Source organism: Podarcis cretensis (genome assembly GCF_951804945.1).
Source record: "Podarcis cretensis genome assembly, chromosome: 8".
Taxonomy (NCBI): Eukaryota; Metazoa; Chordata; class Lepidosauria; order Squamata; family Lacertidae; genus Podarcis; species Podarcis cretensis.
This window is the reverse complement of record NC_137177.1, coordinates 92,398,685-92,426,593: the sequence shown is the minus strand read 5'-3', so window position 1 is coordinate 92,426,593 and position 27,909 is coordinate 92,398,685. Positions and strand designations below refer to the sequence as shown.

The 27,909-nt window shown below is 45.1% G+C and overlaps 2 protein-coding genes across 3 annotated transcripts; one reads left to right on the top strand and one right to left on the bottom strand.

The window, feature by feature from the left end:
• Positions 1-1,296: 1,296 nt before the first annotated feature.
• Positions 1,297-13,814, top strand: LOC307223178 (heparan sulfate glucosamine 3-O-sulfotransferase 1-like). Of its 2 annotated transcripts, XM_079989026.1 has the most exons (3): positions 1,297-1,585; positions 3,428-3,504; positions 9,795-13,814. In XM_079989026.1, the coding sequence occupies exon 3, from the start codon at positions 10,067-10,069 to the stop codon at positions 10,973-10,975; it is 909 nt and encodes a 302-aa protein (XP_079845152.1). In that variant the 5' UTR covers positions 1,297-1,585; positions 3,428-3,504; positions 9,795-10,066; the 3' UTR covers positions 10,976-13,814. The 2 variants fall into 2 exon arrangements, with proteins under 2 accessions (XP_079845152.1, XP_079845153.1); XM_079989027.1 differs by lacking the exon at positions 1,297-1,585 and having other exon boundaries at positions 3,259-3,504.
• On the bottom strand, positions 13,588-27,882 carry H2AZ2 (H2A.Z variant histone 2). Its single transcript, XM_079989047.1, has 5 exons — positions 27,728-27,882; positions 21,766-21,843; positions 17,595-17,708; positions 16,128-16,257; positions 13,588-13,919 (listed from the first exon to the last, which is right to left on the bottom strand). The coding sequence occupies exons 1-5, from the start codon at positions 27,728-27,730 to the stop codon at positions 13,858-13,860; spliced, it is 387 nt and encodes a 128-aa protein (XP_079845173.1). The 5' UTR covers positions 27,731-27,882; the 3' UTR covers positions 13,588-13,857.
• Between the last annotated feature and the right edge of the window lie 27 nt (positions 27,883-27,909).

The window sequence follows — 27,909 nt, the reverse complement described above, 5'->3', positions numbered from 1 at the left end:
TCGTTTAATTCTGTTGTGACGCAGGATGCGGGACACCCGCTGGGACACGGGTGGCACTGTGGTCCAAACCACTGAGCCTCTTGGGCTTGCCAATTGGAAGGTCAGCAGTTCAAATCCCCGTGACGGGGTGAACTCCCTAACCCTAATCTTGTCAGTAGATTTTTTTCCCCATTAGACGCAAAGTGAGGAGAATGAACAGGGAGAATGCAGGAGAAGCAGCATGCAAGGCTGCAATCTTACACCTGCTTACTTAGGAGTAAGTCCAGTGGTTCCACCCCTAAAAAAGGTTGACAACTCTGGGAAACGGGGGGGGGGGGGTGCGCCAGAGGGATCTTTGCACCACGGTGCTGGATATGCTTAAGACGGCCCTGCTGGGAGTTGTAGCTCTGTGGAGGTTCACTACACTTCCCAAGAAAGTCATGCACCATAATGATATGTAAATGCAAGGTGTGTATACAGACAGTGCGCTCAAAGCTTTAATGCTGCTGGACTTCACCCGTGGAGATCCGGTGGGTGCAGAGCCAGGGGGCTGTTGGCTCAGTCACTTTCTTCACCAGACCTACCTACCTACATACCTACCTACCAAGGTTATTGTGGGGATGACAGTGACAAAGTATACCACCAGGGATGGGGAAGATCTGAAGTGAAGTGGCAGGCTGGAAGTGAGTTGCTAAACATCACCCCCCCCCCCCCAAGCTGCTTCCACTAACCCACATTTCTCACGCAGAGCTTACTTCTAGTCTTGGGACCCGGCCTGCAATCCCTGGAGGGAAGGTGGGATACAAATGTGATACCTATCACAGGCTGCTTCCAGATGAGCTGTTTACTCAGCATTCACCCTGATTTGTTTGCACAAAGTTTGCAGTGAGGTTAGATGACACCGGCGATTTAAACTGAGCATTTGTTCTGATGGGTTTGCCTCGAAGCATGTTTCCCTGGCCTACCCCATCATTTTCCTTATTGCAAAAAGTTTGATTGCGGAGGGGGGATTGCCCCTCCATCGAGGGTGTCACTGAATAGTTTTGTAAGCAGTGGGAGAAGGCAGTGGAGGGTGACTGAGTGTGCTTTGCTTCTGCCCCGCAGTCCCAGAGCAAGTGCCAACTGAAGCCCCTTTTTGTCCTGGCAGGGATGGAGGGAAGGAAGCTCCTTGCAGCTGCTGCTTCTCTGGCCAAACGGTGGGGCCAGGTCGATCCTCTAGTGGTTCATGTATGAGGAGTCAAGGCTCTGTAGAGGTGACACAATACCTATCCAGCTCCCTGGCTCCCTCCATCTTTCATCTTTCTGCCGCAAGCAGAACATCAACCTCTCCTCAGCTGCACAGACCATTGCATTGCTTGTTATTCTCTTTAACACGGTCCCCTGAAGACTGCAATGCTCTCTCTCTCTTTCTCTCCCTCTCCAAGGAAAGAGGGCAGGACAGGATTTCTGCTCAGAGAGAGCACCATGTGCTTGTGGGCGGGCAAGAGACACAGTACAAAGAGGCTGTCCCTGGGCAGAGGAGCTAGAGGGAGGCAGAGGCAGCCTGAGCGCAGAGGCTGGTGGAGACCGCTGCTTCTTCTGGAGCCCTTGGCTTGGAACTGGACAGGTAAGAATTTGATTATGGGGAGATGGAGGTGATAGACCAGCCTGTGCAGGGGAAGACCTGGTGGGCAATGCTGCCAAACTGGCGTCTCTTGAGTTTTAGCTAATGCACACTGATCTGCAGTTTTGCTAATACTGTATAAAAAACATAATTTTGCTGTTTATTTTTTTTCCTCCCAAGGGGTCTGTGTGTGTTTCAATTAGGAGGGAAAAAATGAATAAATACTAGTTTTTATATTATTGAAAATGAGAGAGGGCATTGCCATCATTTTTGGTCCCACTGACCTGGATGCATCTTGCAAAGGGGGCTAATCCTCCCTGAGAGGCAAAATCCAGTTATGTCTGCAAAACCTTTCTTCTTGCATTGTAGTTCAAAATTGTTATGAATTGCAAACTTGGGGTACCCTGTACACTACCCCAGCTTTAATATCCTTGATTAACAGAGTGGGAGAACGCAAAAGTGTGCTCATTATTTCAAGGCATTTTAGTTGGTCCTAATAAAGATCTTGCTTTGGTGTGGGTTTGGAGTTGATTTATTTTGTAATTATCTGGCACTGCTGCCCATGCTCTGTCCCCTCTCCTAAACAAGTCTTGGATGCTGATGTGGGCCATAGCATTTTGGGTTGTAGACTTGGGGTTCTAAGCACAGTGGTGTCAGAGCACCTGCTTGGTCTCTTGGACGGAAATCCAATTATTATACTTCTGAGGGCAAAACAACACCTGGGAGAGGAACACTTGTTGTCTTCTGTGTTCCTCTGTGTTTGGCATTGTGGAGAGGGCGTGATACTCCTGCAAAAACGCAGCCTAGCACTTTTCATAATCCATGCCAACTTCTCTTCACTTCCAAACAACTTCCTTCTCTTGCATGGCCTCAGGTTCAATCCCCAATGGCATCTTCAGGTGGGGCTGGGAGAGACTCTGCCTGAAATCCTGGTGAGCCAAGGCCAGCCAGAGCAGCCAGCACTCAGTGGGATGAACCAAGGGTCTAACTCAGTATAAGACAACTTCTTGTGTTCCTCTATTTCGCCTCCACAAATGTGAAATTGCATCCTCCATTCCCTTGCTCCTCCTGGTCTCTTGGCTTATTGTCATCCCCCTCACTTGGCACTGATGTTTTCCTTTGTTTACAAAATGTGCACGCACCTTGCCCCTTCGCAACAGACCTCAGACCTCTGCCCCCTTATTTATTATTTAGCTTGATCTGCTGAAATAAGCTGGTAATGCTTTTATCACCATGGCGATAAATATGATCACCTGCAAACTTGTACAGATAAAGCTGCTGTTAAAGGCAATGAAGCAAAGAGAAGGTGGGGGGGATGGCAACCCCTAAATGACTGGTGCTACCTGACTTGCGCCACAATCACAGGAAGCTTTAATTTAACTTTCAAGTTCTCTTTTTGACAACATCTAAAACTAATGCCTCCTTTCTGGCACAGTTAGTATTTTGGCAGTGCTTTGAATTTTTGCCCAGCATTATGTCTGTGTTTCTGTAACTTAAACTTTACTGAATTTTTGTAAGAGATAATATAGAAAAACATTAAGCAGCACTCCCCACCCTTACTACAAAAACAAAAAATAATTGTAAAACAATTCCCCTCCCTGGTTGCTCATGCTTATATGCATTCTGGAAACTAAATGAAAGCCATCTATCAGGTACTGATGATAAAGCTGTAGCAAGAGCTCATTTGGGAGTGGACTGGCAGCCAAATTAGCCAACTCCTAATAACAAATCCACATGCTAATTAGATTCTCAAAAAGTGCATTTCTTAAAAAATCTGAATTGCAAAATTGCATGGATTGACTGAACCTTTTTATTTTAACCTTTTCCTCCTGTCTCTATTTTTAGGAACTGATGCCTCTGCTGTATTCTGATGCTGCACATAGAATCAGCAACCTTGGGCTCACCCATCACTGCCAGTAGAGGTACAGTCGGTATAAACATTTAACACTGTATCTTCCCCATTGAATCACAGAATTGTAGAGTTGGACGGGGCCACGAGGGTCATCCAGTCCAAGCCCCTACAATGCAAGAATCTTTCTGCCCAATGTGGGGCTTGAACCCATGGCCCTGAGATTAAGAGTCTCATTATCCACTGACAGAGCTATCCCACCTCCCCCTCAAACATTGCAAATTCCGCTTTCTCCTTCCTCTTCAGTCTTTCTGATGTCCTGGAGCTTATATATCAGTGGGCTGAAGGGCACAGAGGATCGCTGGTCCTTGCAGGTGGAGCTGCTTTTTGTGTTGGTCAGGGGTCTAGGCAAGAGCTGCTGCTCTCTCCGGGTGCGTTGGGATCTCTTGCTTTCACAGCAAAGAACCATCCTCTATATCCTTTGTGCTGCTCACGGGCGAGCCTGCCAAAGTTGGCTACTAGTTCTGAGTCCCAGCCAGCATGACGGACGTTGAGGTCCAGCAACATGTGGAGCAATATTGCAGGTTTCTTACTCTAGGGTGTCCAGGTGCAAAACCATTAAAGTTTGCCGAGAAGAGTTGGTTTCCAGGGAGTCCTCAGGGCCAGCCATCGCTGGGCAACTGCCAGGGCTCAGCAGGGCTCCTGAGACCCGTTATGGGGGGAAAGAACAGCCTGCCATTGGAGCAATGTCCTGCCATGGTCTGACATTGTATGGTGGGAAATTAAAATTCAGCCTGCCTCTCCTGTTGCTCAGAGCACTGCTGCCAGATATGCCCAAAGATGTCTTACAGACAGAGTTGGGGGATGGGATCCGAAGCTCCTTTGCCCAGGATCCCATCAAATCGGGAGATGAGTCCAGAGATGATGGCAGGTTCAAGGGGAAAAACAGCTGGAACATGGGAATCTGCCTTATGCCCAAGCCAGGCCATGTGGCTCAGTATTGTCTACACTGACTGGCAGGGACTCTCCAGGGTTTCAGGCAAGGGTCTCTCCCAGCCCTACCGGAGATGCTGGGGATTGAACCTGGGATCTCAGTGTGCAGAGTAGATGCTCTGCCACTGAGCTGAGGCCTGCAGAAATGCTGCATGCTCACCTGTCCTCCTTTACACCTGGCTTGCCTCTTCCTGGTGGCCTGTTATGTCACACCGGCCTTCTGGTGTTTAGGAAGCGCTGCCCTCCCTGTCCATCCGCCATCCTTCAAATCCCTCTTCCTTCTTCTGCAAAGATCTCCCTCAGAAACACTCCCCTCCTTTTCTCTCCTGCCTTCCTCTCCCGGTGTCCCCTTACACCTTTTTGCAGCTCTGGTTGCCCTGGCAACCCCTGGTACGCCAGCTGCCCGCCCCAGGGACCCCAAACATGTCATACTCTATCATTAGCAAGTCTTAGGAAGTGGAAATCATTCCCCACTGGAGGGATCTTTCTCATTACAGAAAAGCAAGGTGCCAGGAAAACAACTTCCAAACAGTGTCCATTGCCATCAGTCACTCCACCTTGTTGCCCACCTGCAGGGGCAGGTAGCAGCAGCAGCAACAGGTCATGACATCCAACAGGACTGGCTTGTGTGCCCCTGTAGTGAGAGCGCATAGCTGGCAGCCACAAGGGCCCACATGAATATACAGGCAAAAGCTGTAGCTTGGTGGTAGAGCATGTGCTTTAGGTCCTCAGCATCTCCAGGGAGGGCTTGGAAAGACTCCATGTCTGAAGCCCAAGGGAGTCACTTCCAGCTGGTGTAGCGAAGACAGCACTGAGCTAGCTGTGTCAATGGTCTAACAGCATAAGGCAACTTCATATGTTCCTATAGGGCAGAGAGTAGGAACCTGCTGCCCTCCAGGTAGGGCTGGATTCCAGCTGCTGTCAGTCATGGCCAATGGCTAGGGAAGATGGGGGAGTTGTACACCAACAATATATAGAGGGCCACATTTTCGCTATCCCTGCTGCGTGGAGAAAGCCATCTCTCAATGGCTGAGCACATCGTCACATGCAGAATGTCCCAAGCCCATTGCCAGCCTTATCTTGACAACCAGTCAACGCAAGTAACACTGGGTGAGTTGGGCCAATGGTCCAACTCTGTAGCATTGGTGTGGGGAACCTGTCGCCCTCCAAATGTTGAGGGACTTCGACTCCCAACAGCCCCACCAAGTGTGGCCAACAGCCCGGGATGATGGGAACTGGAGTTCCGCAACACATTGGAGGGCCAAAGGTTCCTCATGCCTGCTGCAGGTTTCCAGCAAGTTGACATGTTGGTTTCTCCAACACAGTAAAATTGCCTGACTGGTGGCAGACCTCAAAGACCTCCTCCCTCTATGCTACTCTTGGAGATCCTGTGATCTGAAGACAGGATCGAATCTGGGGCGTATATGGTCTACCACTACAGGCCGCTTGATTCTTTTAAGGGATGGCAGAGTGAGAGACTGAGAGACTTGTCTTTGTGGGGGTGACACAATCCATGGAGAGGTTCTTCTGGCAAGCCCCATCGAAATGCAGGGAAATTGCAGAAACCCACAGTCCTCCTCTTAAGCAAGGTGAGGCAACCGTGTCAGGCAGGAAAGCTGGGGTGTGGGCTGAGTGCAGCAGAGTAGGATTCAGATCTGGTCTCCTGCAAAAGACCTGTTGACATGCACTGAACTGTATGAGCACAGCCATTTGCACCCGTTGATTAGCAGCAGGCAGTAATCTTGCCTTCACTTGCAAGAGCCCCAGGAAGCAGCCACTTGGCAGCCGCAGTGCGAAATTTGCCAGAGCTCAGTTAAACATGTGCAGGGAACTGGAGTTGCCCCTGGAGTCTTCCAGCAGAGTTCATCAAACTGTTTAGAGCAGCAGTATGGCACCAAGTGACGCCACGTCAGGCCCTGGAGAGGAATTTAGACAGATGCACACACCAAGAATCCTGAGCTCCAGCCTCCTGAGTCTCATTTAGGAGGAAGGAGAGCTGAAACATTCTTATGAGGTGGGGAGAAGGCAGGTCCATTATCTCCACGATCAGCTCAGTACACGCCTGCCTAGGACCTGTGTGTGTTTGTAGTCATAGTGTAATAGAAGACTTTCCCTTCCTCCATGTTCCCAGCACTCTTGTGAGGTAGACAAGGCTGAATATGACTGACAGTCACCCAATAAGCTTCAGACCCAGCAAAGGTTCAAAACTAGGGAGATAAATAGGATTGGTGGAGATCAGCACAGATTCCCCTTTGCCTAGAAACCAGCAAGGGGTGCCTGCTAGCTACAATTCCAGGCAACAGCAGCTCCCTCTCCCAGAATTCAGCATCCTGAAAATCTGTTTGCATTTAAACCAACTCAAGATAAGTACCTTTTGAGTTATAGGCATGACTCCTCTATATAAATCAAGAGGATGGTCAAAGATCAACCGCACATGTGAAGATCCACTGGTCATATGAAGCAGGCATGCATGCATGCATGAATTGTCTAACTAAACTAATACTTATACACCACCCATCTGGGTGGTTTTCCCCAGCTAACTAACTAACTAACTAACTAACTAACTAACTAACTAACTAACTACATATTCTGCCATCCTTCACAAAGACAGAATTTAAAATTTATTTTAAAAAATGAAACCAGAGTGCAATTGTCTAAAAGGTGGAAAGTTCATGTGGGAATGAACACGCACACGCTCCTACCCCAGCTGCTTAAGGAAGAGTCATAGGCACCTATAGACTTCCTCATCCTATGGTGATTTTTAATTTTTTTATTTTTGCTGGGCGGGGGAGATTTTAAGCAGAAACCCCACCAGGGGAACCCCCACCCCCACCCCGAACCATTTCTCACTTCTGACTGAATGTTTTTTAGCTCAGACTTCCAAGCAGCATGACCCTGAATGGTGCTAAAACTTTGGCTTGGATGGTGACTCTAGTTTCTAGGCCTGGCCATAGCAAAGATCTGGGAGATATCTGCACAATGCCTAGTCCAAGTTCAGGAGCCAGAAAGGCCCCTTGTGAGATTTCCAAGGGTTTAGGCTACCTCCCTTCCTCACAACATATCAGAAGTAAACATGTTCAGGCTGTTTTACCTTACTATGCAGCACATGCAAAATAAGAGAAATTGTGCAAAATTGTTTAATTTGTAGACTGCAGAATTTTAGCACTGAGGTGCAGGTTATCTAAGCATGATATGGGGCTTTGGGCATGGAAACCCAAGGCTGTGATAAGGGACAAGTGCTTGTGCAGAAGAGACACTCCACCCCAAGAGAAGCAGCCTTTTACAGACAGAGCCTGCACACACTCACATCTGCTTTTTCTTCTCATGGATAAACACAAACAAGACCTGCTTTTCTTTCCATTCAAAATAATATTGAAATTCTCAGGCATCCCGCTCTCTGGCATATACTCAATTGTGTGTGCCATAGCAGCAGTTTACTCTCTCTCCCCGAGTTAGCCAGCACTGTTGTGTGTGTTCTGCATCCAGACCCCAAAAAGTGCACATCTCTGTGCTCTGTATACTCATCTGATTGAGGGGTGCGCAAGACAGAGAAAACTGTGGGCAATTCCAGCATAGCAAGTCTGTGCCATAAATGCACCACAGCTGCAATTCAGACATATGACATATGACAAACAAGATGAATTTTAATAGGGAGAAATGTAAAGTATTGCACTTGGGCAAAAAAAATGAGAGGCACAAATACAAGATGGGTGACACCTGGCTTGAGAGCAGTACATGTGAAAAGGATCTAGGAGTCTTGGTTGACCACAAACTTGACATGAGCCAACAGTGTGACACGGCAGCTAAAAAAGCCAATTCAATTCTGGGCTGCATCAATAGGAGTATAGCATCTAGATCAAGGGAAGTAATAGTGCCACTGTATTCTGCTCTGGTCAGACCTCACCTGGAGTACTGTGTCCAGTTCTGGGCACCACAGTTCAAGAAGGACACTGACAAACTGGAACGTGTCCAGAGGAGGGCAACCAAAATGGTCAAAGGCCTGGAAACGATGCCTTATGAAGAACGGCTAAGGGAGCTGGGCATGTTTAGCCTGGAGAAGAGGAGGTTAAGGGGTGATATGATAGCCATGTTCAAATATATAAAAGGATGTCACATAGAGGAGGGAGAAAGGTTGTTTTCTGCTGCTCCAGAGAAGCGGACACGGAGCAATGGTTCCAAACTACAAGAAAGAAGATTCCACCTAAACATTAGGAAGAACTTCCTGACAGTAAGAGCTGTTTGACAGTGGAATTTGCTGCCAAGGTGTGTGGTGGAGTCTCCTTCTTTGGAGGTCTTTAAGCAGAGGCTTGACAACCATATGTCAGGAGTGCTCTGATGGTGTTTCCTGCTTGGCAGGGGGTTGGACTCGATGGCCTTTGTGGTCTCTTCCAACTCTATGATTCTATGATTCTATGATTTTAGGGTATGAAAAGTGCAAGACTTGGGTGATTTGGTGTGACTTACTGTACCGGTTGTATAAAGATACAAATAAGCATGCAAATACAGCTGTCCCAGTAGATGCACGCATTGGTTTTGCAATGCCCTCCATTATGCTTACTAAGAAATGTGTGCCAAATTCTGCCCACAGTGCCAATTTTCACGTGCATGATTCTCTGGATTGTGACTTTTGTGCATATCTGACAGCTGCAGTGTGCCAATGATTTTGGGGGGCCAGCTGTAAATCTCAAAATCTGGCCTCTATCTCAATGGAAGAAAAAATAAATAAAAACCTGGGCACAGGATATTCTCCCCACCTTTCTGGTAGTTCATGCTTGCTACCAGCATGGCATTTTATTTTACTGAACACATAATTTGTAGACATAAGATGTAGAATAGCCACTAGCTTAGATGGCTTTTAGGGGATTAGGCAAATTCCTAACCAAGAAGCCACTATCAACAGCTATGAGCCACAACAGCTAATTAGGACTCCCATCTTCAGAGGCAGCCAAACGCTGGATAGAAACAGAAGAAGACCATGTTGCCTTCAAGCCCCAGTAGTTGGGCACTGGAAGCAACACTGGAACCTTAATCTGGTGGAGCAGGCTTATTTGTAGGTTAAATGCATTTAAATAAACTGCAGCTGGCTACTTCCTCCTTTCTAACATTTGTAACCTTCCATATTGTGTCCCCCCTGCCAAACTGTGTCCCTCCTCTTCCATTAGAAAAAGATGGTACCTACCAGGGACCAGATACAAACCCATTTTAGGAAGAAGTGGCTAATGGGTACCTGGATTTTATTCATTCATGTGTGAATGTGTGTGTGTGCGCGTGCGCGTGCTTAAATTATGAAAGTTTCCAAACAAGGCCTGTTATGTTTTGCTTTGCTCAGCACCTTTTGAGCTACCCACAATAATATTCTCATTTTCTCAGGTGGCAGCAACTTCCCTGAGCTAGGCTGTTGGTAAGTGAATCACCTTTTGTTGAAGTGATTTTGGAGATCCACATTGCAGGAAGCTCCTGGCAGCGGAATCCAGAACTAGAACAAAAGCAGAGGCCATTGTGAAGACAGAAGATGCCTAGGTAAGAGCACAACTGCCTGCATGCAGTGAAATCCCAGTTAATAAGCCTGGAGATGGAATAGCTCAGCTAGGAAAAACAACACACAATTTTCCTCAGCACACGTTCACTCAGCGGACTTAGAGATGGCTAGAGCCTGCTTACTGCTCCTGCTTCTGAAGATGTGTGGAATCAACACGGAGGAGGAAACAAAGATCCCCTGGGCCTGGAAAGCCCCATGGAAAAGAAACAACACTCAGATCTCAAGTGAAGATTGGAAGCAACGACTGCCCCAAAGCATAATTATTGGAGTGCGGAAAGGAGGCACCCGGGCCCTGCTGGAGATGCTGAGTCTGCATCCCCAGGTGGCAGCTGCCCATTCCGAGGTGCATTTCTTCAATGTGGAGGAGAATTACCGCAAAGGACTTGGTTGGTACAGTCAGCAGATGCCTATTTCACACCCCACTCAAATCACCGTGGAAAAGACACCAGGCTATTTTTCTTCTCTCAAAGCCCCGGAAAGGATCCATGCTATGGACAACTCAATGAAGCTCCTGCTGATCGTACGGGACCCTGTGGAAAGGTTGGTGTCTGATTATACACAAATCCTTCACAACCGCAAGGCACGGCACAAGCCCTACCAAGCTCTGGAGCAGATTCTCTTGAGGCAGGGCCAGGAACTCAACACCCGGTACAAAGCCATGCAGCGCAGCCTGTATGCCTTACACCTGGCTCGGTGGCTGGAGTTCTTTCCCCGGTCACAGATTCACGTGGTGGATGGAGGCACCCTGATCCGGGAGCCACTCTCAGAGATGCGCCACGTAGAGCACTTCTTGGGACTGGAGCCTTACCTTGGCCCAGACAACTTTTACTTCAACCAGACCAAGGGCTTCTACTGCCTACAAGCAAAGGGGTATCAGCACTGCCTAGACCAATCCAAAGGACGACCTCATCCCACCGTTGATGAAGTACTGCTTGAGCAACTCTGCACCTACTTCAGTGAACACAATGAGAACTTCTTTGCCATGGTGGGTCGAACGTTCAACTGGTGCTAAGATCTGCTTTGGGGCTTACAGGGGTGCTCTGTTGGGACAGAGAAAAATCGGAGAATGGCCTCCAGATGTTTAGAAAAAAGTTTTTTTGTGGTAGAGGTCTGTACTCTCTTCTTTTGACTGGGCTGGGAAAAGAGCTCTATCAATATGGGCTTTGCTCAGTGGTACACACGTTTAGAGGAAAACAGCACAACAGAAGTAGCTTTCACACTGGAGACTGGAAAGAGCGCTTTGACAAAAAAAAATCATAGCAAGTGGAGCTATATCCTCTGCAGCTATGCACCCAGGAAATGCTATATTCTAGGCCAGCCTTCCCCAAGCTGGTGCCCTCCAGATGCTCTGAACTACAACTCCTATCATCCCTCACCACTGGCCATGCTGGCTGAGGCTAGTGGGAATTGCAGTCCAAAATATAATCCACATCTTGTTTGGTGTCTATTCCCAGTAATTGTGTGCTGCATGGAAAGCCAAGGGTGAAAAGCCATCTGTTCTCAGTGTTAACTGTCTCTCCAATATTCCCACACAACACAACCAGCTGTAGGAACTTTTGTTCCATCCACTTAATGCCCAATACCTGAAAGCCAAGTAATTCCTTTTCTGTTCAACATAGGGCAGCAGTTCCAAAGACAAGAGTTCCTGAAGTACAGTACTGTACTCTGTAAGATCTGACTTGTGTTAACTGAATACAGGACAGATAAGTCTGATATACCCATTTGGATATCTTGAATCTATTATAAATATATCAAGTCCTTATAGTCAGGCCATCAACTAGAATAAAGGGCAATTTTCATTTCAATCCACTCTCCTCTCATTGATTCACATACATGAGTTTTCCTTCCTCCTCTATCTGCTTAGAAAAAGTCTTTTCTAATAGAAATGCATTCACTGACAAGATATAATCTGTCAAGAGAGAATGAACATGCTCAATGAGGGAATATAGAGAAGTGTCAAATATACAGTGATGATTAGGGTAGGCCAAGAGTACCAAGGATGTCACTTGTATGTAACTAACCGGCCCAAATGGACTGATAAAACTGAAATGTTTTTCTTGTCTCCCATCATCAAAAGGTTCAGTATTGCAGGGATTGGAACTTTCAGTTACAGCCTTCAGTACCAAGTGTGCTGCACTGCTTCATTTTCTTTCCTCTACCATTGTGCTTACGGTATTATGGCACAGCTTCTAGCAAAGGGGCAACTGAAATCAAACCAGGTCCAATTCACTGGCTTCTTTTGTTGGCACATGCATGCTAAAATAAACTAGGCTTTGTTTATCCAACATCCATCCATATTACTAATGACCAAAACTCCCAATCTAATATTCATATGAACAACTGCAGAAGAATGTAAGAACCTGCTGCATCAGGCCAATAGCCCCTCTAGTCCAGCATGCTGCTCTCAGTGGCCAACCAGACGTCTGTAGGGTATCTTCAAGCACAAGAACACTCCCCGCCTCCTGTAGTTTCCAGCAACCGGAATTTAGAAGCTTTACTATCTCTGGCTATGGAGACAGAGCACAGCCATGGTGCCTAGTAACCATTGATAGCCTTGCCCTATATATCATCCACCTAAACCATTATTTGCCTTATCCAGCAATTTGACAATTGTTTAAAAAAAGAACAGGATACAATGGACAGAAATTCATGAAAGCCATGCACATCACTAACAGGAATAGATAAACAATCAGAGTCCTATATAACCGGGAATAATTGAGCCCCATTCATTTCCTACAATGCCCTAGCTTAAAGGTTACAACATATATATATATATACGCCAGAGTGAGTGTGAATGTTTGTCCCAATCTGAAACAATAATCCCAGGATACAGATTGAGAACTGATTCAGGCATGCCAAGAACCTGGAAGGCACTCAAGCAAATACACGAGAATAGGATTGGAGACCTTCCACTTATTATTATTTGTCACCATATTGCCTGAAATTGCACTGTATGAAGCAGTCCTAACAAGAGCTAAAAACATTACAGTAGTTTATTAGTTCTCCAACCTTACTCTTATGCACAGCCAGCCCAAGAACTACTACACAAAGGGCTCAAATCACACACTGACAAGGTTGCTAATAAAAGCATGGCAGCGCTGCTGGTTTAGCACCGTGTTACAGAAAATTTTGTACATTATAGCACAACAAGGCATTGACACTGAAGCAAGTGATTGTGCTAGCTCAAGGACACAGCATAATTCAGCGCAAGGCAACTAACCCATGGGCAGTTCACCAGCTGAGGGCAGAAAAGATGCATTTTGGCTTCTTCCTACTATACACATCCCCACACCTTTCCCATTATATCCTCACACCGTTCACAAGTTCAGACAGTACTTCTATCCTGGGGCTGGGGGGAGAGCTTTAGCAGCCTCAGTTGCATTAAACTCTGTATATTCTACTAAGTTTAAATTAAATGCCAGACTTAGATAATTGTGGTAGCTGTATTAGATCAACAGCAATCAATCAGCTAGAGAACACAGAAGTTAACCATGAACACGGCCACCATTAAAGTCTATAATTTGGAAAGATTTTATTTTATTTTAAAATCTCTAATAGGATATTAGGGCACTGATGTTTTTGCTGCAATGACCCTTTTACCCCAGAATGATACACAAGAACAAGTTTTGTAAAAAATGGTTTTATCAGTTCCATTTTTGTATAAAACACATGGGAGAAACCTAGCCAATCAACACACAAATTGCTGCCACGTAACAAGGTACTTTTGTGTCAAACTTTGAATCTAAAGAACATACAAATGTTTTAAGTCTACAGTCAATTGTCTATGCTCTTCCATTTAACTATTTTTTAAAAAAATTCCACATATCCCCATATTTCTTCTGTCCCAGTTACAGTACAATGACAGGGAGGAAGAGGGCTGTTTAAAACTCCTCTCTATGCAGTTTTCTGCTGCCCCTTCTTTCCAATCAGAGACTTGTGGATGTGAGGAATTACACCTGTAAAGAGAATAATGGATTAGAGCTGAAGAATACACAATAGTTCAGCACTCATATCAATACATTCTCAAATAACATATTTTGCTAACTCTGTTAGAACTATGCTTACCAAACCCTTCAATAAAAATCCACTTGAACACACTAAGAGGAGAACTGGGCTGCAGCTATGTTGCTGTATTAGATCAAATGTTCACTCAAGGCCTAATTTTCTTGTTACAAAAACAATTAAATGGTGCCATACAGAGTTACTATACTCTGGGGTGAGGGGTGGGGAAAAGGAGGGAATAATCTGGATTGTGTTATTCAGGCTAGGTTCCCTCATGTTACCAAGATGGATGTTGTCAGGGGCTCAGGAGCAGAGGCACAGGGAAGAGAGGAGATGGAGAGCGAAGGGGAAGAATCCGAGGGGAGCGTAGGAGAAGAGGACAGTGGACCGAGGGATTCCATGAGCCTCTCCAGCGAATCGGAAGATTCACAGAAGGGGGCGCCAGTGGCCAGGGGTAGGGGGTTCCCAAGGGGAACGCCCCAGGAGCAAGGGGGCAGCAGGGACTCCCAGAGCAGTAGTTGGAAATCAGGACCAGCTTCCCCACCAGAGCAGAGTGGGGGGGGGGAAGAGTCCCAAGTAGCGGGGCCAGTGCATTCCCCACCAGGGAGAGAAGACGAGGCAGGGCTGACCACGCCTCCATCAGAAAGTCGGACAACGGAGGGGAGGTCAGATCCGGCCAGTATCCCGGAAGAGGGAAGCAGTGACCGAAGTAGTGTAACGGTTAGGAGAAAGGTCACTGGGTTGGCGCGAGAGGCAAGTTCAAATGTACAGGAGCGCGGGACAGCAGAGAATGAGGATTGGGAACCGGGTCCTAAAGCCCGCCGGAGGGAGGGGGAGGAGCTAAGCGACTCAGCGTCGGAAGAGTCCAGAAAGGGCAATGCCCCAGCGGGCAGGAGGACCCAGAGGAGGAGAGAGCAGCGGAAAAGGTGGAGCAGGGCTAGGATCTTAAACTGGTGTCAGAGGGGAGGAGACTCAGACGGGACTTCGCCGATCTAGGGTTTAAGACGTAGGGCTGCGCGCTGCGGCTTTGAAATGGAAATTGAACTTCAATAAAGACTTTTGTACATTACGACAGCCTAGCGTTGGTCCTCTGTGAGCTGGGACCTAGAGGCAGCTCTGACAGATGTGAAGATTTACTGGGACATACTGAGAAGCAGAACTGTATTCCCTGGCCTGGTTTGGAGCCTCAATTAAAGAGTTATAAATGATTGGGGAGGAGTACTTAGAATGCTCACCAAAAAAACAGATGGTGCAAAACACAGTTTACAGGAGACCTATTCTATACCAGATTCACCTAGTACAGTAGTCAGGGTGAAATACAAGAACCCATCACTCTCAAAGCTACTACTAAGCCAGTGAACTAAAAACTATACTGATAAGTACCCATTTGGTTCATACAGTGGTAAGAACTTGCCATGGCAGTACATGCAACTACAACGTAAATCAACTGTGTAACATTCTGCCAAGCAAAATAAGCAGTTTTCCAAACACCCTGGCATAATCAGAAATCCAAGTAAGAAGAATATCACGATTCTACTTATCACTTGGCAAACTGCTTATCTATAACATCCTGCAGAGTAGTTAAAGGGATACATTTAAGTTCAGCCACCCTGTCTCCAAATATACCGTATTTTTCGCCCTATAGGACGCACTTTTTCCCCTCCAAATGAAGGGGAAATGTGTGTGCGTCCTATGGGGCGAATGCAGGCTTTCGCTGAAGCCTGGAGAGCGAGAGGCACCGGTGCGCACCGACCCCTCTCGCTCTCCAGGCTTCAGGAAGCTATCCGCAAGCCTTGGGAGCCCGCCGGGGTGCCCGCCGGGCTCCCAAGGCTTGCGGGCAGCAGCCTGCAGCCCGAAGCACGGGGCGCGCTGTGGAGCATGCCCCATGCTTCAGGCAGATGTCCGCAAGCCTTGCGCGCCCAGCGGGAGGTCCCACGGGCTCGCAAGGCTTGCGGGCGGCAGCCTGTTCTGGGGGCTGGGGTTGGGGGAAGCTCGGGCTTCCCCCGCCCCCGCCCCACGGCTGGTGGTGGGGGAAAATTTTTTTTTTTTTTTAATTTCCCCCCTAAAAAACTAGGTGCGTCCTATGGGCTGGTGCGCCCTATAGGACGAAAAATACGGTACTTTTCATATCCAAGCTTTCCAGAAGCTCTAATACTACATACCTCCACCAGCAATGGTAGCTTTAATAAGGGAATCCAATTCCTCATCACCACGAATAGCAAGCTGCAAATGACGAGGAGTGATACGTTTTACCTTGAGATCCTTGGAGGCATTACCTGCCAATTCCAAAACCTGTTGGAAGAAACAGTGCTTTGTATGCCAACCTCCTAGGAAAATACTGAACAGTGAAATACTGAAAATACTCAAAACTAAGTTACAAACTGCAACAGACTACTTTTTTCATACATTTAGTAGATTCGAGGCAAAAGCTCAGGTACCTAAAACTAAATTTTCTTTTTCTTTTTTAAAAATAACCATCTACTACTATTCCTTGAAGATGACCCAGCAGGCTCAGCCCTACTCCCTTGCCTCAGATGACTTTGGTGGGAACTATTTCTCTTCTTGATCAGGGAAGGTCCTGGATGAGGGCAGCAGTGCAGCCTGAATAATCTTGAGCCACATTGGGCAAAAGATTCCTTCACTGCAAGGGGTTGGACTAGATGACCCTCATGGTCCCTTCTAACCCTACAATTCTATGCTTATGACTCCACATAATTCAGTACCCGCTTCAAGAGCCGTTAGGGGCTATAAAGTAGGGCCAGTATTCTAAACAAATAAGTCAGTTTAAGCTGGGGGTGGGGGACATCAGCTCCAGATAGAGATCTGGCCCTTGCAATTCTTCCTGGGCCACACCCCTCATAGGCCTGGTGTCATACCTCAAGTGCTTTTGCCTGACTGGAATATGTCCTTGAATTCTGATGCTTCTTTTTTGTCTAAATGAAGAAGGGTGTCTCAGCATGTAAAATTTACATTATTTGCACAACGTACTTTTGTCTGGCCCCCACCCACCACTGGCACAGAAGGTTGCTCTTGAGCTGAAAAGGGTTCCCCGCCCCTTGCTGCATGTTTTCCCCCATAGGTAGTGAGCTTTTCCCATAAAATGTTTTGCTTTCATATTCAGGATACAAATGTATCAAGTGTAATAACTGCAAATAACCTCTGGGTCAAATTCTGCCTTTACCTAAAACACACAAGTTCATTTTATTCTCTGTCTCTCTCACCCCCCCCCCCCCAAACCTATTCCTCACAGTGTTCTAATGTGTGTCATATTACCCCCACCCCATCTCAGGAATATGTTAGATGGGAAGTAAACAAATAAATTAAAAGTGTAGGCCATGAAAGCAATTCTTTTTTTTCTGGATTTAGCAGAAACACATACTCACCCCAAACTCAACCACGCAAAAAACTAAGCCAGAGAGAAAGCATAATCAATAGAGTATGTTAGCCATTAAAGCTCTTGCAGAATTAATTGATCTGGGCAGCTAAAACACAGGTTTTTAAAGAGAGCAGGAGCAGCTAGGTTATACTACCCTGGAGGTTCCTGCCAGGCTCCACCGACCAATCTATTATCTGGGCCTTTGATTACATTCAGATCATGTAGTCTAACAAGATCAATTTTCAGAACCTACCTCAGCAGTGAGGTATTCGAGAATTGCAGCACTGTACACAGCAGCAGTAGCACCAACTCGTCCATGGCTTGTGGTGCGAGTCTTCAAGTGTCTATGGATACGACCCACTGGGAACTGAAAGCAGAAGGACCTGTTCAGGATACATGGTCAAAGCCAACACTGCTCTTCCAAAGGTAATTAATTCTGACATCTGGTTCAGTGAACTATTTCCAGAGAGAGAGAGAGAGAGGGTGCATTTAATAGAGGCACCTCATCTAATAGAACTAGTCAGGATTTGAGTTGCAGTTTTGTTTTTTAACAGACTGGTCATCAAATGCCACGTCACACACAGTTCTTGCACTGCATTATCTTAAACTGGAAATGGGAGGGAGTGATGTGGTCTGCGTTGCAGTTCAAGCTGGATTTCACAGGCCAAACTGCCTGGCACCAGGCTTCTTGACAATGCTTGCAAACCAGTAATGAGCTCCATGAGCTCATTCATAAATGTAAAAACAAATTTTCAGCACTAGAAAGTATGCTGTGTGTCTTATTCTTAAGGCAGTGTAACAGCTTCCACAGTGTATATGGTATTATATTCTTAATTTAATAAAATTCTAAAAATGTTCATTGGGCAAGCATTCAAATAACTGGCAAAGGCTAAGGACAACGAAGTCCCTGCAGCTGACCAATCAGACACACTATTATTTTCTTTAATACAAGAAGTTTAAAGGTAAAGGTAAAGGTACCCCTGCCCGTACGGGCCAGTCTTGACAGACTCTGGGGTTGTGCGCCCATCTCACTTAAGAGGCCAGGGGCCAGCGCTGTCCGGAGACACTTCCGGGTCACGTGGCCAGCGTGACATCGCTGCTCTGGCCAGAGCCGCACACGGAAACGCCGTTTACCTTCCCGCTGGTAAGCGGTCCCTATTTATCTACTTGCACCCGGAGGTGCTTTCGAACTGCTAGGTTGGCAGGCGCTGGGACCGAGCAGCGGGAGCGCACCCCGCCGCAGGGATTCGAACCGCCGACCTTTCGATCGGCAAGCCCTAGGCGCTGAGGCTTTAACCCACAGCGCCACCTGCGTCGCTTAAGCTCTCCTTAAATAAACACACGACTCAACAAAAATCAGATTTTTGCCAGGAGTGGGAAGTTGGGGGCAGAAGAGACAAGACGGAAGAGTTGCCTCTTCTGGATCAAGTGGCAGGAAAAAGTGGTAACTTCCTCACAGGGAAGGGTGCTTATTTGCCAAAGCCATAGGAAGCACATGGAAAACCTCAAACAAGTCAAAACCTAGGATTATAAAAAGAGTCAAAATGGCAAACAAGCTGGAGAAGGGAAAACATGATTTAAACAAACAGGCAAAACATGACCAAAAAGATGACAGCTCCCAAGAGCTCACTTAGCATTTTACAAAGCTAGACTTAACTGGTTCCCATGACCTCCAAATGAGATATTGGTGGGTTAGGTCTTGCTCCTAACAAGATTTATAGGTAAGTGAATAAGATTTCCACACATTAGTCAGAAGCAGTAAGACATTTTGAACTGAAACAACAGCTCTGATGAGAGATTCTCATGAATGGCAGTATCTCTAGCTATTATTTAAGGCTGCGTCTGCCAAAACTCAGGTGTCTAATGATGTGCAGGTTGTCACCAGGTTTCTACTCTACAGATGTCCATGGCAGGAATATTACCTGGAAGGCTACTAAGGTAGTTATCTTGTATTTGTTACTCTTATACTTAAATGCATTCTATGAAACCATTTGCCAAAACTGAGCTTGTCAAAAGATTTCTCTCTGAATAATACAGTATTGCAAAACACCACACCAAAACCCAGGTGTGGTCAATACAAAACTTCAGGATGCTCTAGATATCCAAGATGTACCAGACCTATCCTTATCAGTTTTTGGATCTCGGCAAAGGGGAAGTAAAGAGCTCATTTGACTTAGGAAAGATAGTTTACACTGAATATTGCTAAAGGTTGTAGTCAGAGCACTTTGCAGTAAGGATTAGGGGAAAACAAAATATCTCTTTAGCTACTCAAAGCATGTTCAATTCTACGACACATCTACCTGGTGTTAAAAATACCAGAAACACTCTTTTAGGCTAAAGCTTAGACAGCATGCTCCTAACAATCTGAACAGGTCAGAAACTAGAGAACTAGTGTCAAGTTCCAGGCTAAAAGTCAATGGACTGTAAGGGGGCATCACGTAACTGCTGCCAGAAAATGCTTAATGTGCAGATGATTTGATTTGTGTTTCCTCCTCTTATATGAGATGGAACTGCCTTACGACCCTGATATCTGACTTCAGGGAAATGTGCACAAGGAGAGCAGACAGACAGGTGGTTGTGAGAGAGGGAAAGAAAGGCAATCGTGGAAGATGACAGAAAAAAATGCAGTAATGGGAAGGGAGACTCAGCTCCCCAGGGAAGGAGGAACCGAGTTAATTTTAATTAAAGTAATGTACAAATCATATGCATGTCTACTGAGAAGTAAGGCCCACTTATTTTAATGGAACTTACCCTCAAATAGCATGCACAGGACTACAACTTTAATATTTCAGGGTTGATTTGGAATGAAAATTAGTTTTATTTAGTTGAATTTTAAAAAGACTTATAAAATGACAAAACTTTTACTAACTCTCAGGAACCCTTTTTTGTTTTCCTTTACAACTAAAACTGTATGTTTCTTCAGTGTGGGAGAATCTAGGGAGGTTCCTCAAACTTCATCATACAACCAAGGGGCAACAGATAACAGCCGCCACCTATATTAGGTTCTAAGTATGGTAAAGCTTGCCCAGAAATCCTGTCCATTTTTATTTCAGGCAATTTGATATTAGGAGGGAGCAAGAATCATGCAGAACTGAATTAAAGATGATACAAGGTGGAAGAAAGCAAGGTAAGGTGAGATGAGATGGAGAGGGAAGAAATAGGAGGTGAAATGATACAGAAGGTGAGAAAAGGAAAGTATAAAACATTCTGAGAAGAAAATGTGGAAGAAGGCATAAGCAGAAAGAGAAATGAAGCAGATGGGTGCATGGTATGTGGTGAGACGCTAGCACTATTAAGTATCAAGAATGAAACATAATAATAATAATAATAATAATAATAATACCTTTCATCCAAGGATCACAGGGCAGTTTATAATATTAAAACACAAAAATGTGAAAGTGGGTCCCATGTTCCTGGTTGGGAGTCTAAGGTGGGTCTTGGGTCTGGACTAGTTCAAGATCGCTAGTACAGTATACATCATAATTATTTCGAATGACAAATTTATTATTTCGGTCACAGACCAGTTCCAGCCCACATACAATATCAATGAAGTCATAAAACACGATAGGGATACATTTGAATTTGCAATTAGGTATAACAGGGACAATACAGTTAAATATATATATAAATTAAAACTTAGTCACTAACATATAACCTAAAATTATCATTTAAGGCCTTAATCATTATGATAGCACAGCTTGTTCCCTAAGTTTTATGGCAATCGCACAGAATTTGGCTACCCTTAACATGATCTCAGGATCCTTGTACTCTACCAGGGATTTTAGACATTGAAGTTCGGATTCATTTGGAGATTTTTGCATAGGAGGGGTAATAAATACCGAGCGTATATCCCCATAAAAATGGCAGCGTAACAAGGCGTGAGAGACAGTTTCTACCTCCATCAAGCCGCAGGGGCAGACTCGTTCAGCGTATGGTTTACCCTCAAATCTGTCCTGCAATAAGGCAGATGGCAGCACGTTGAATCTAGTGAGGGGAAATGACCGTCTATATTTAGGTATTTGTAATTTTGACAAATAATGTGCTGGGGGAAATCCTCTCCCATTATCTTTTATTACTGGGTGTTTATTCATCTTGCTCATGTGGCATTGCAGTTCCACATCCCAAATTCGTTGGCGGATTATTGCTCTAGCTTTCTCGTAACCTACAGCTATCAGGGCCTGTGGGGAAAACCCAAAGCCTCTTAGCTCTTCATGCAGTGTAGCTTTCCATTTGGATTGGTAGAAATCCAGTAGGGTTAAGGGTGCCAACCCAACAGGAAAAAATATAAGTTTTAACCAATAATGGATCTTCAGAATCCATATCTGAGCGCTAACAGGGATTTGCTGGACCTCCAGGCAGACAGCTATGTTAGACACACAAGATCTTCAGGCATTTGCAATAGTTATCACAATAAATGAACTTACCTGAAGTCCAGCTCTTTGTGAGCGAGACACTGCCTTTGCCTTAGCCTTTCCACTGTCCTTGCCAGCCTTGCCTCCAGCCTAAATAAGAAATAAAAACATGAACTAGATCTACTGAACAAGTCAGCTGAAAAGAGAAGAGCTTTTAAAATCCTATCTTATCACCACTGTTGATAATACATGGTTGTTGAGGTAAAAAATGTAATTATAGGTCTCCTATAAATTCAAAACATGCAGTCTTGATGGAATATTTAGAATGCAATTTTGTTCTTCAGGTCCCTGTTAAAACAAGTGCAGGAAGGAAATTTAAAAGAACCCAAAGACTCTAAATTGCTTTTAAATATGTCAATATGTAGAGTATACAAGCTATTGGGCCACAATTCTAAGCATACTTTTAAATACCATACATTTTTAACTAAATCTAATTAGGCCTACAATCCTAGTTTATTTAATTTATTTGGGGGGGGGGGGGATTTTTATACCATCCTTTACCAAATGGTAAGAGGTGAATTACAAATTTAAAATGTCATACATGCCTAATATTAATAAAAATGAACCAGCAGCTATTTTCTACATGCAAGATCATATGAAGACATGTTCATGTGAACAGAGGGTGCATGGATACAACTTGCAGTGGCCAGCATTATTAAGGTAGTCCCAGAAGTGCTACTGTAATTAGAAGAATGACAGCTATTGGCTGTATCTACATGAAGCCTAGTTCACAGAGAAGAACATTCAAATCATCTCATGCATAAGGAACATGTAAAGCTGTTAAGTGGTTTGCAAACACAGGTGTGAACAGGCCGATATGGAGTTTTTCATTTTAATACATCTCAGTGGTGTGTGATGGAAAATTTTCTAGAAAGTATTCTGTTGTATAACTTCATTAGAATAGTAACAAAATGTAGTTGCCAACTACAAATACTATTAGGTAAGTCTGGCAGTTTCAAAGTTTTTTTGCTTTGTTTACCAAATGCAAGTGAAATAAACATGCTCAATTAGATGTCTCTCTGGGACATCATAATTTTTTTTAATGCAAACTACACTGATTTGTGTATTTTTTCACATATTTTTTAGGATGTTTCAAATCCTGAAACTAAATGTTTTCGATTATACACACTTTTCAGGATTAAAAATATTGCTCACAAACAAGCTGACTTTAGTTGTGTGCTATAATACTCAAATCAAATTAAGTTTGCACAAAGAGCTTCTGGGAATCCTGACAGCTAGAAACTCTCTTTTCACAAGCTAATAATAATAATAATAATAATAATAATAATAATAAACCTTTATTGTCCCTACACCACCTGTGTGCACTGTTATTTAGCCTGTTGGTGCAGCTGACTAGATTTCTGTATCTCCTGCCTGAAGGTAGGAGATTAAAGAAGTGCTGGCCAGGGTAAGGTAAAGGTAAAGGTACCCCTGCCCGTAGGGGCCAGTCTTGACAGACTCTGGGGTTGTGCGCCCATCTCGCTTAAGAGGCCAGGGGCCAGCGCTGTCCGGAGACACTTCCGGGTCACGTGGCCAGCGTGACATTGCTGCTCTGGCCAGAGCCAGAGCCGCACACGGAAACGCTGTTTACCTTCCCGCTGGTAAGCGGTCCCTATTTATCTACTTGCACCCGGAGGTGCTTTCGAACTGCTAGGTTGGCAGGCGCTGGGACCGAGCAGCGGGAGCGCACCCCGCCGCAGGGATTCGAACCGCCGACCTTTCGATCGGCAAGCCCTAGGCGCTGAGGCTTTAACCCACAGCGCCACCTGCGTCCCTGTGCTGGCCAGGGTATCCCCAAGTATTTTCCTCACTCTCCTGAAGCAGCGGTCTCCCAATAGCTGAACCAATAGCTACATTCCTAAGCACTTGCCCAGGAAAAAGGTCTACTGAACACTTAAAGACTTACTTCTGAATAAAAATACAGTGGTACCTCGGGTTAAGTACTTAATTCGTTCGGGAGGTCCGTTCTTAACCTGAAACTGTTCTTAACCTGAAGCACCACTTTAGCTAATGGGGCCTCCTGTTGCCGCTGCGCCGCTGCTGCACAATTTTTGTTCTCATCCTGAAGCAAAGTTCTCAACCCGATGTAATACTTTTGGGTTAGTCTGTAACCTGAAGCGTATGTAACCTGAAGCATATGTAACCCGAAGTACCACTGTACATAGGATTACACTGTAAAATATCCAGGTTTTTATTACGTTTCTGAGGACCACACAAGTGCCAAGAGGAGTGTAGAATTGCATTCATGAATTTCAGTCACCTAGAAAATATTTGGCAACTTATACATTGAATAAGGTAAGGAAAGTGAATAATTTAGACTACTTCGTTTTGACCCTATATTTTAAGGAATGTTAATAATCTGGGCATTTTATAATATAAAACTCTAGTGCCAACAAGAGAACATATGGCCTACACAAGAGTTAACTTAATAATGTTCATGCCAGACCCATTTATCCAGATAGTAATTAAAGGAGAAAAGCTATGACAGGACCAAGTGAAGCTTTACACACAATGAATCAGAATCTATGTCAAATACACTGCCAGCGATGTACTTCAAAACCACAAGGTGTAACAGTCAACCTAATCCTACAAATATGCTTTAGCTGCTGCACTGTAAACAGGGTTTCCCCCCAATATTAGCTAATGAAGGGTGTCACTGACCACCAACAGGCTTTAAAGGGCTATCACAAGCTCTGTAAGGAAGAAATGGATGAGAACCATATATTTTCTCCACCTTTGGCAGCACATCTGTGCTGGTACCACAGCAGGAGCAATGATGGATGTGGACTTGGTTTTGAGACCCTAGCACTCAAGTTATGGACTGATAAGCCAATTAAGAGACTTCAGTCAAGCTAGATAATCTAACTGAACACACACATATATTTTTAGCAAAGGAAATTATTTTTATCTACTTTATTGAAGAAGGAAAAGTTGTACAGATGCCAAATGATAATACCAGAGATATTTTATCGTATTTATGCACGCTTTTTTACTAAATTATGTTCCAAAATCTAGGGTGTGCATAAGATTTTATGGCACATTTACATTCACCAGCAAATACTTTTTTCGTTTCAAGGTTTTGAAAATTGAAGTGAGCATTAAAGTCGATGGCACATTATATTTGTGTAAATACGGTACCTTTTAACTACATGGCTGTAACTAGACTGTGTTCACTTAAGTGCTACTGAAACTTATGAACATGTGATTTAAGATAATTTAATTCAATAATCATTTCAGATTACCTCCGTGTCAGGTAGAACAACCCTACACCAAAATAACCACTTGTTTCAATGGGGCATATTCACAACCTGAGACAAATAGTTATTCAAAAGCTGTTGACACAGCATTGAGATGCTCACATATTGCATAACCCAGGGGATTAGGAACTTGTTGCCCTCCAGATGTTGTTGGACTCCAATTCCCATCTCCCTGATCATTGGTCATATTGACTGAGGCTGATGGGAGCCGACAGACACAGGCTCTTCATTCCTGACGATCGCTTGTGTGCAACCCTCAGATATGGGTAGGTGTTGCATGTAAACACCTGCACATATTGAGAACCTTGCCTACTGTTTGGGCATTTTAACTGCAGTTAATGTCTTGCTGCTCCCTTGTCTCCATACATTTTTTATTTTTTTAAATAAGCTGTATATTTTATATCCATATTTCCCAAGACTTCTCAAACTAAATTTGAATTTTCTGTTGAGTCAAAATGCATCTTGTACAAGCAAAGCTATGTGTTAGGGGATGTGTAAGTTAAGGGATATCGTAACAGGCTTACCTGGAACTAAATTATCACCAGATTAAACCTTATTAAGTTGCTAGTTTTTAAACCCCTGGTGTTGGTTTCACTTCTCAATTTTTATATACTATTTTTATATTGTCTGTATTGGACTGTTTTAATTTATTTTTAAGCTGTATTAAACTTGTTTAGTCAAAAGGCAGAGTACAAAATGTTTTAAATATATCTTACAGTTTGCTGAAAGACAGACTTTACTATTAGTTTATAGCTTTTTTAAAAAAAATGAAAGCCAATTATGTAATAAGTCAGGCTCAATGGGTTATAAAACCAAAATTGATAATTTTGCAAATCATCAGTCCTGTCACATTATGTTCAGCAGTTGAATTAACCATTTACCCAGTCACATCAGCTGCACCAAAAAAGATGAGCCCTGTATTCTATGGTAAGCTTATGATGAAGTAGAAAGATAAGATCTTAGATCAGACTGTCAGTACTAAGCCTGTTTAGTCCAAACTGCCCCAAGTTCAATGCTCCCTATGAGCTATGCTTAAGATTCTATTTATATTATGGGACAAAAACAGTCAACAGTTAGAATCTTACCTGAGATTCCTCTAAGGACACAATGCTAACTGCATGCAGACAGTAAGTTAACAAAAGCTGCTCATTTCTGCAAGCAATTTCTTTGGAATTTAGAATGCTATATCAAACTTGATTACTGCAGGCTTGTAAAGTAAGATTGAAATATATTAAGTTATTTCCAAGTGATATAGAAGAACTGAGCAGAATGAATAATAATTGCCAGATCTGCCAGAAAAACGTTTAAGCTCTACATGCATAGCTTTTAAACCAGACAGGCAAACTTCAGTGACATCTTACTGGGACAATCTCTACCTTAGGCTTATTATGCAAATAACTGTGATTAAAATGTTTTTCTATTGGGCATTCAACTATAAGAATATATAAATTATCTTGTATCCTTTAACAATTTACATTAACTTTGAATACAAAGAGAACAGATCAAGTCACTTGCAGCCAAAGCAAGAAGTGATAACTCCTTGCCTATTAACCTGCTCACTGGAAGGTATCTCACCATTAAGTAAAATACTTTAAAAAATTCCTGCTTGCAAAACTAAAACCTTAAAGTAGCATTGCAACCACATCAGCAGTGAAACTTAAAATTATTCTTTAGCCTGCCCATTTGCAGCCCAATCCTATGTGCGTTTATAAAAATTAAGTCCCACTGAGACCAACTGGACTTAGCGCCAATTAAACAGCCCTAAACATGGTTAAGATGGGCGTTAAGGCTCCTGCAACCAGTAGGACACGCACAGGCTCACGCTGCATTGGAAGGCAGCACATCTTCGGACGTCATTCGCCTACAACCCCGTTGACTCGGCGAGGGGGGAGGAGCAGACAGGCCACTTCCCGAAGCGGCAGGCAGGGGCTCCAGTGCGCCAGGCTGTCACATCGAGGGCCGCTTCTGGCGGGACCCGTCAGACTCAAGCTGAAGCCCGCGTCAGGAAATAAATCCGTTGCTCGGAAATCTCTTCCCAGATGCGCCTTAGAGAGGCGAGGAGGTGGTGACCAGCCGGCGGCCTGCTGGCACCGCTTGGCAGCTGCCCCCTATCACCTCCAATTGCCTGGAGAAGCGACGAGGCCCTTCGGCCTGTCCTCTCGGGCGCGTTTGTGAAGATGGCACATGCTCCACAAGATTCCTCCCGGAGCCAGGATTCACACGTGACACGAGGCAGACCCCGGGCTGCCACCAAGCGCGCACATCCCCGACTCTGGAAGTTGCTGCGCGCGGCTCTCGGATCCCGCCGCCACCAAGAGTATCCGCCAGAGACTCGCATCACGCGCGTTCACACCTTCCTTTAAAAAACCAAACACCACCCCCAGAAAACGAGGTACACTCGGAAGCGGGAAGAGGCCCCGGCGGAGGCGGGGCTTCCAAGGCGCCTCGTAAAATCAAGGCAGGCGGCAGCGTCATCCCTCGCTTCCCCACCCGCCCTTGCCAACGGGGGTTCAGCTCACGCGTCCCTGCCCCACGACACGAGGAGCCGGGAGCGCAACTTGCGCGGCTCCTTCCCCGCCCCCGACACCCTTCCCTTGGCGCCGGCGCTGGAAATAAGTCGGGACCCCGCGCGGTCTTCCTGCCTGGGGGTCCGGAGCTATTTCTCCGCGAGGTTCGCTTCACCCTGCCCCGCGTCCTTGTTCCTCCTCCCCGCTTACCATGGTTCCGTCGCTGCCCTGTGAGGACCGGTCCCGATTCCGAGCTAGAGCCGCCTCAGAAAGTCGACAGACAATAACCCGCCTGAGCGCGAGGAGGGAGCCTGGCCTGCCGCGGCCACCGCGAACCAATCAGGGCAGGCCATGCTAGTTTGAACCTCCCGCCTTGACCAATCCAATTACTG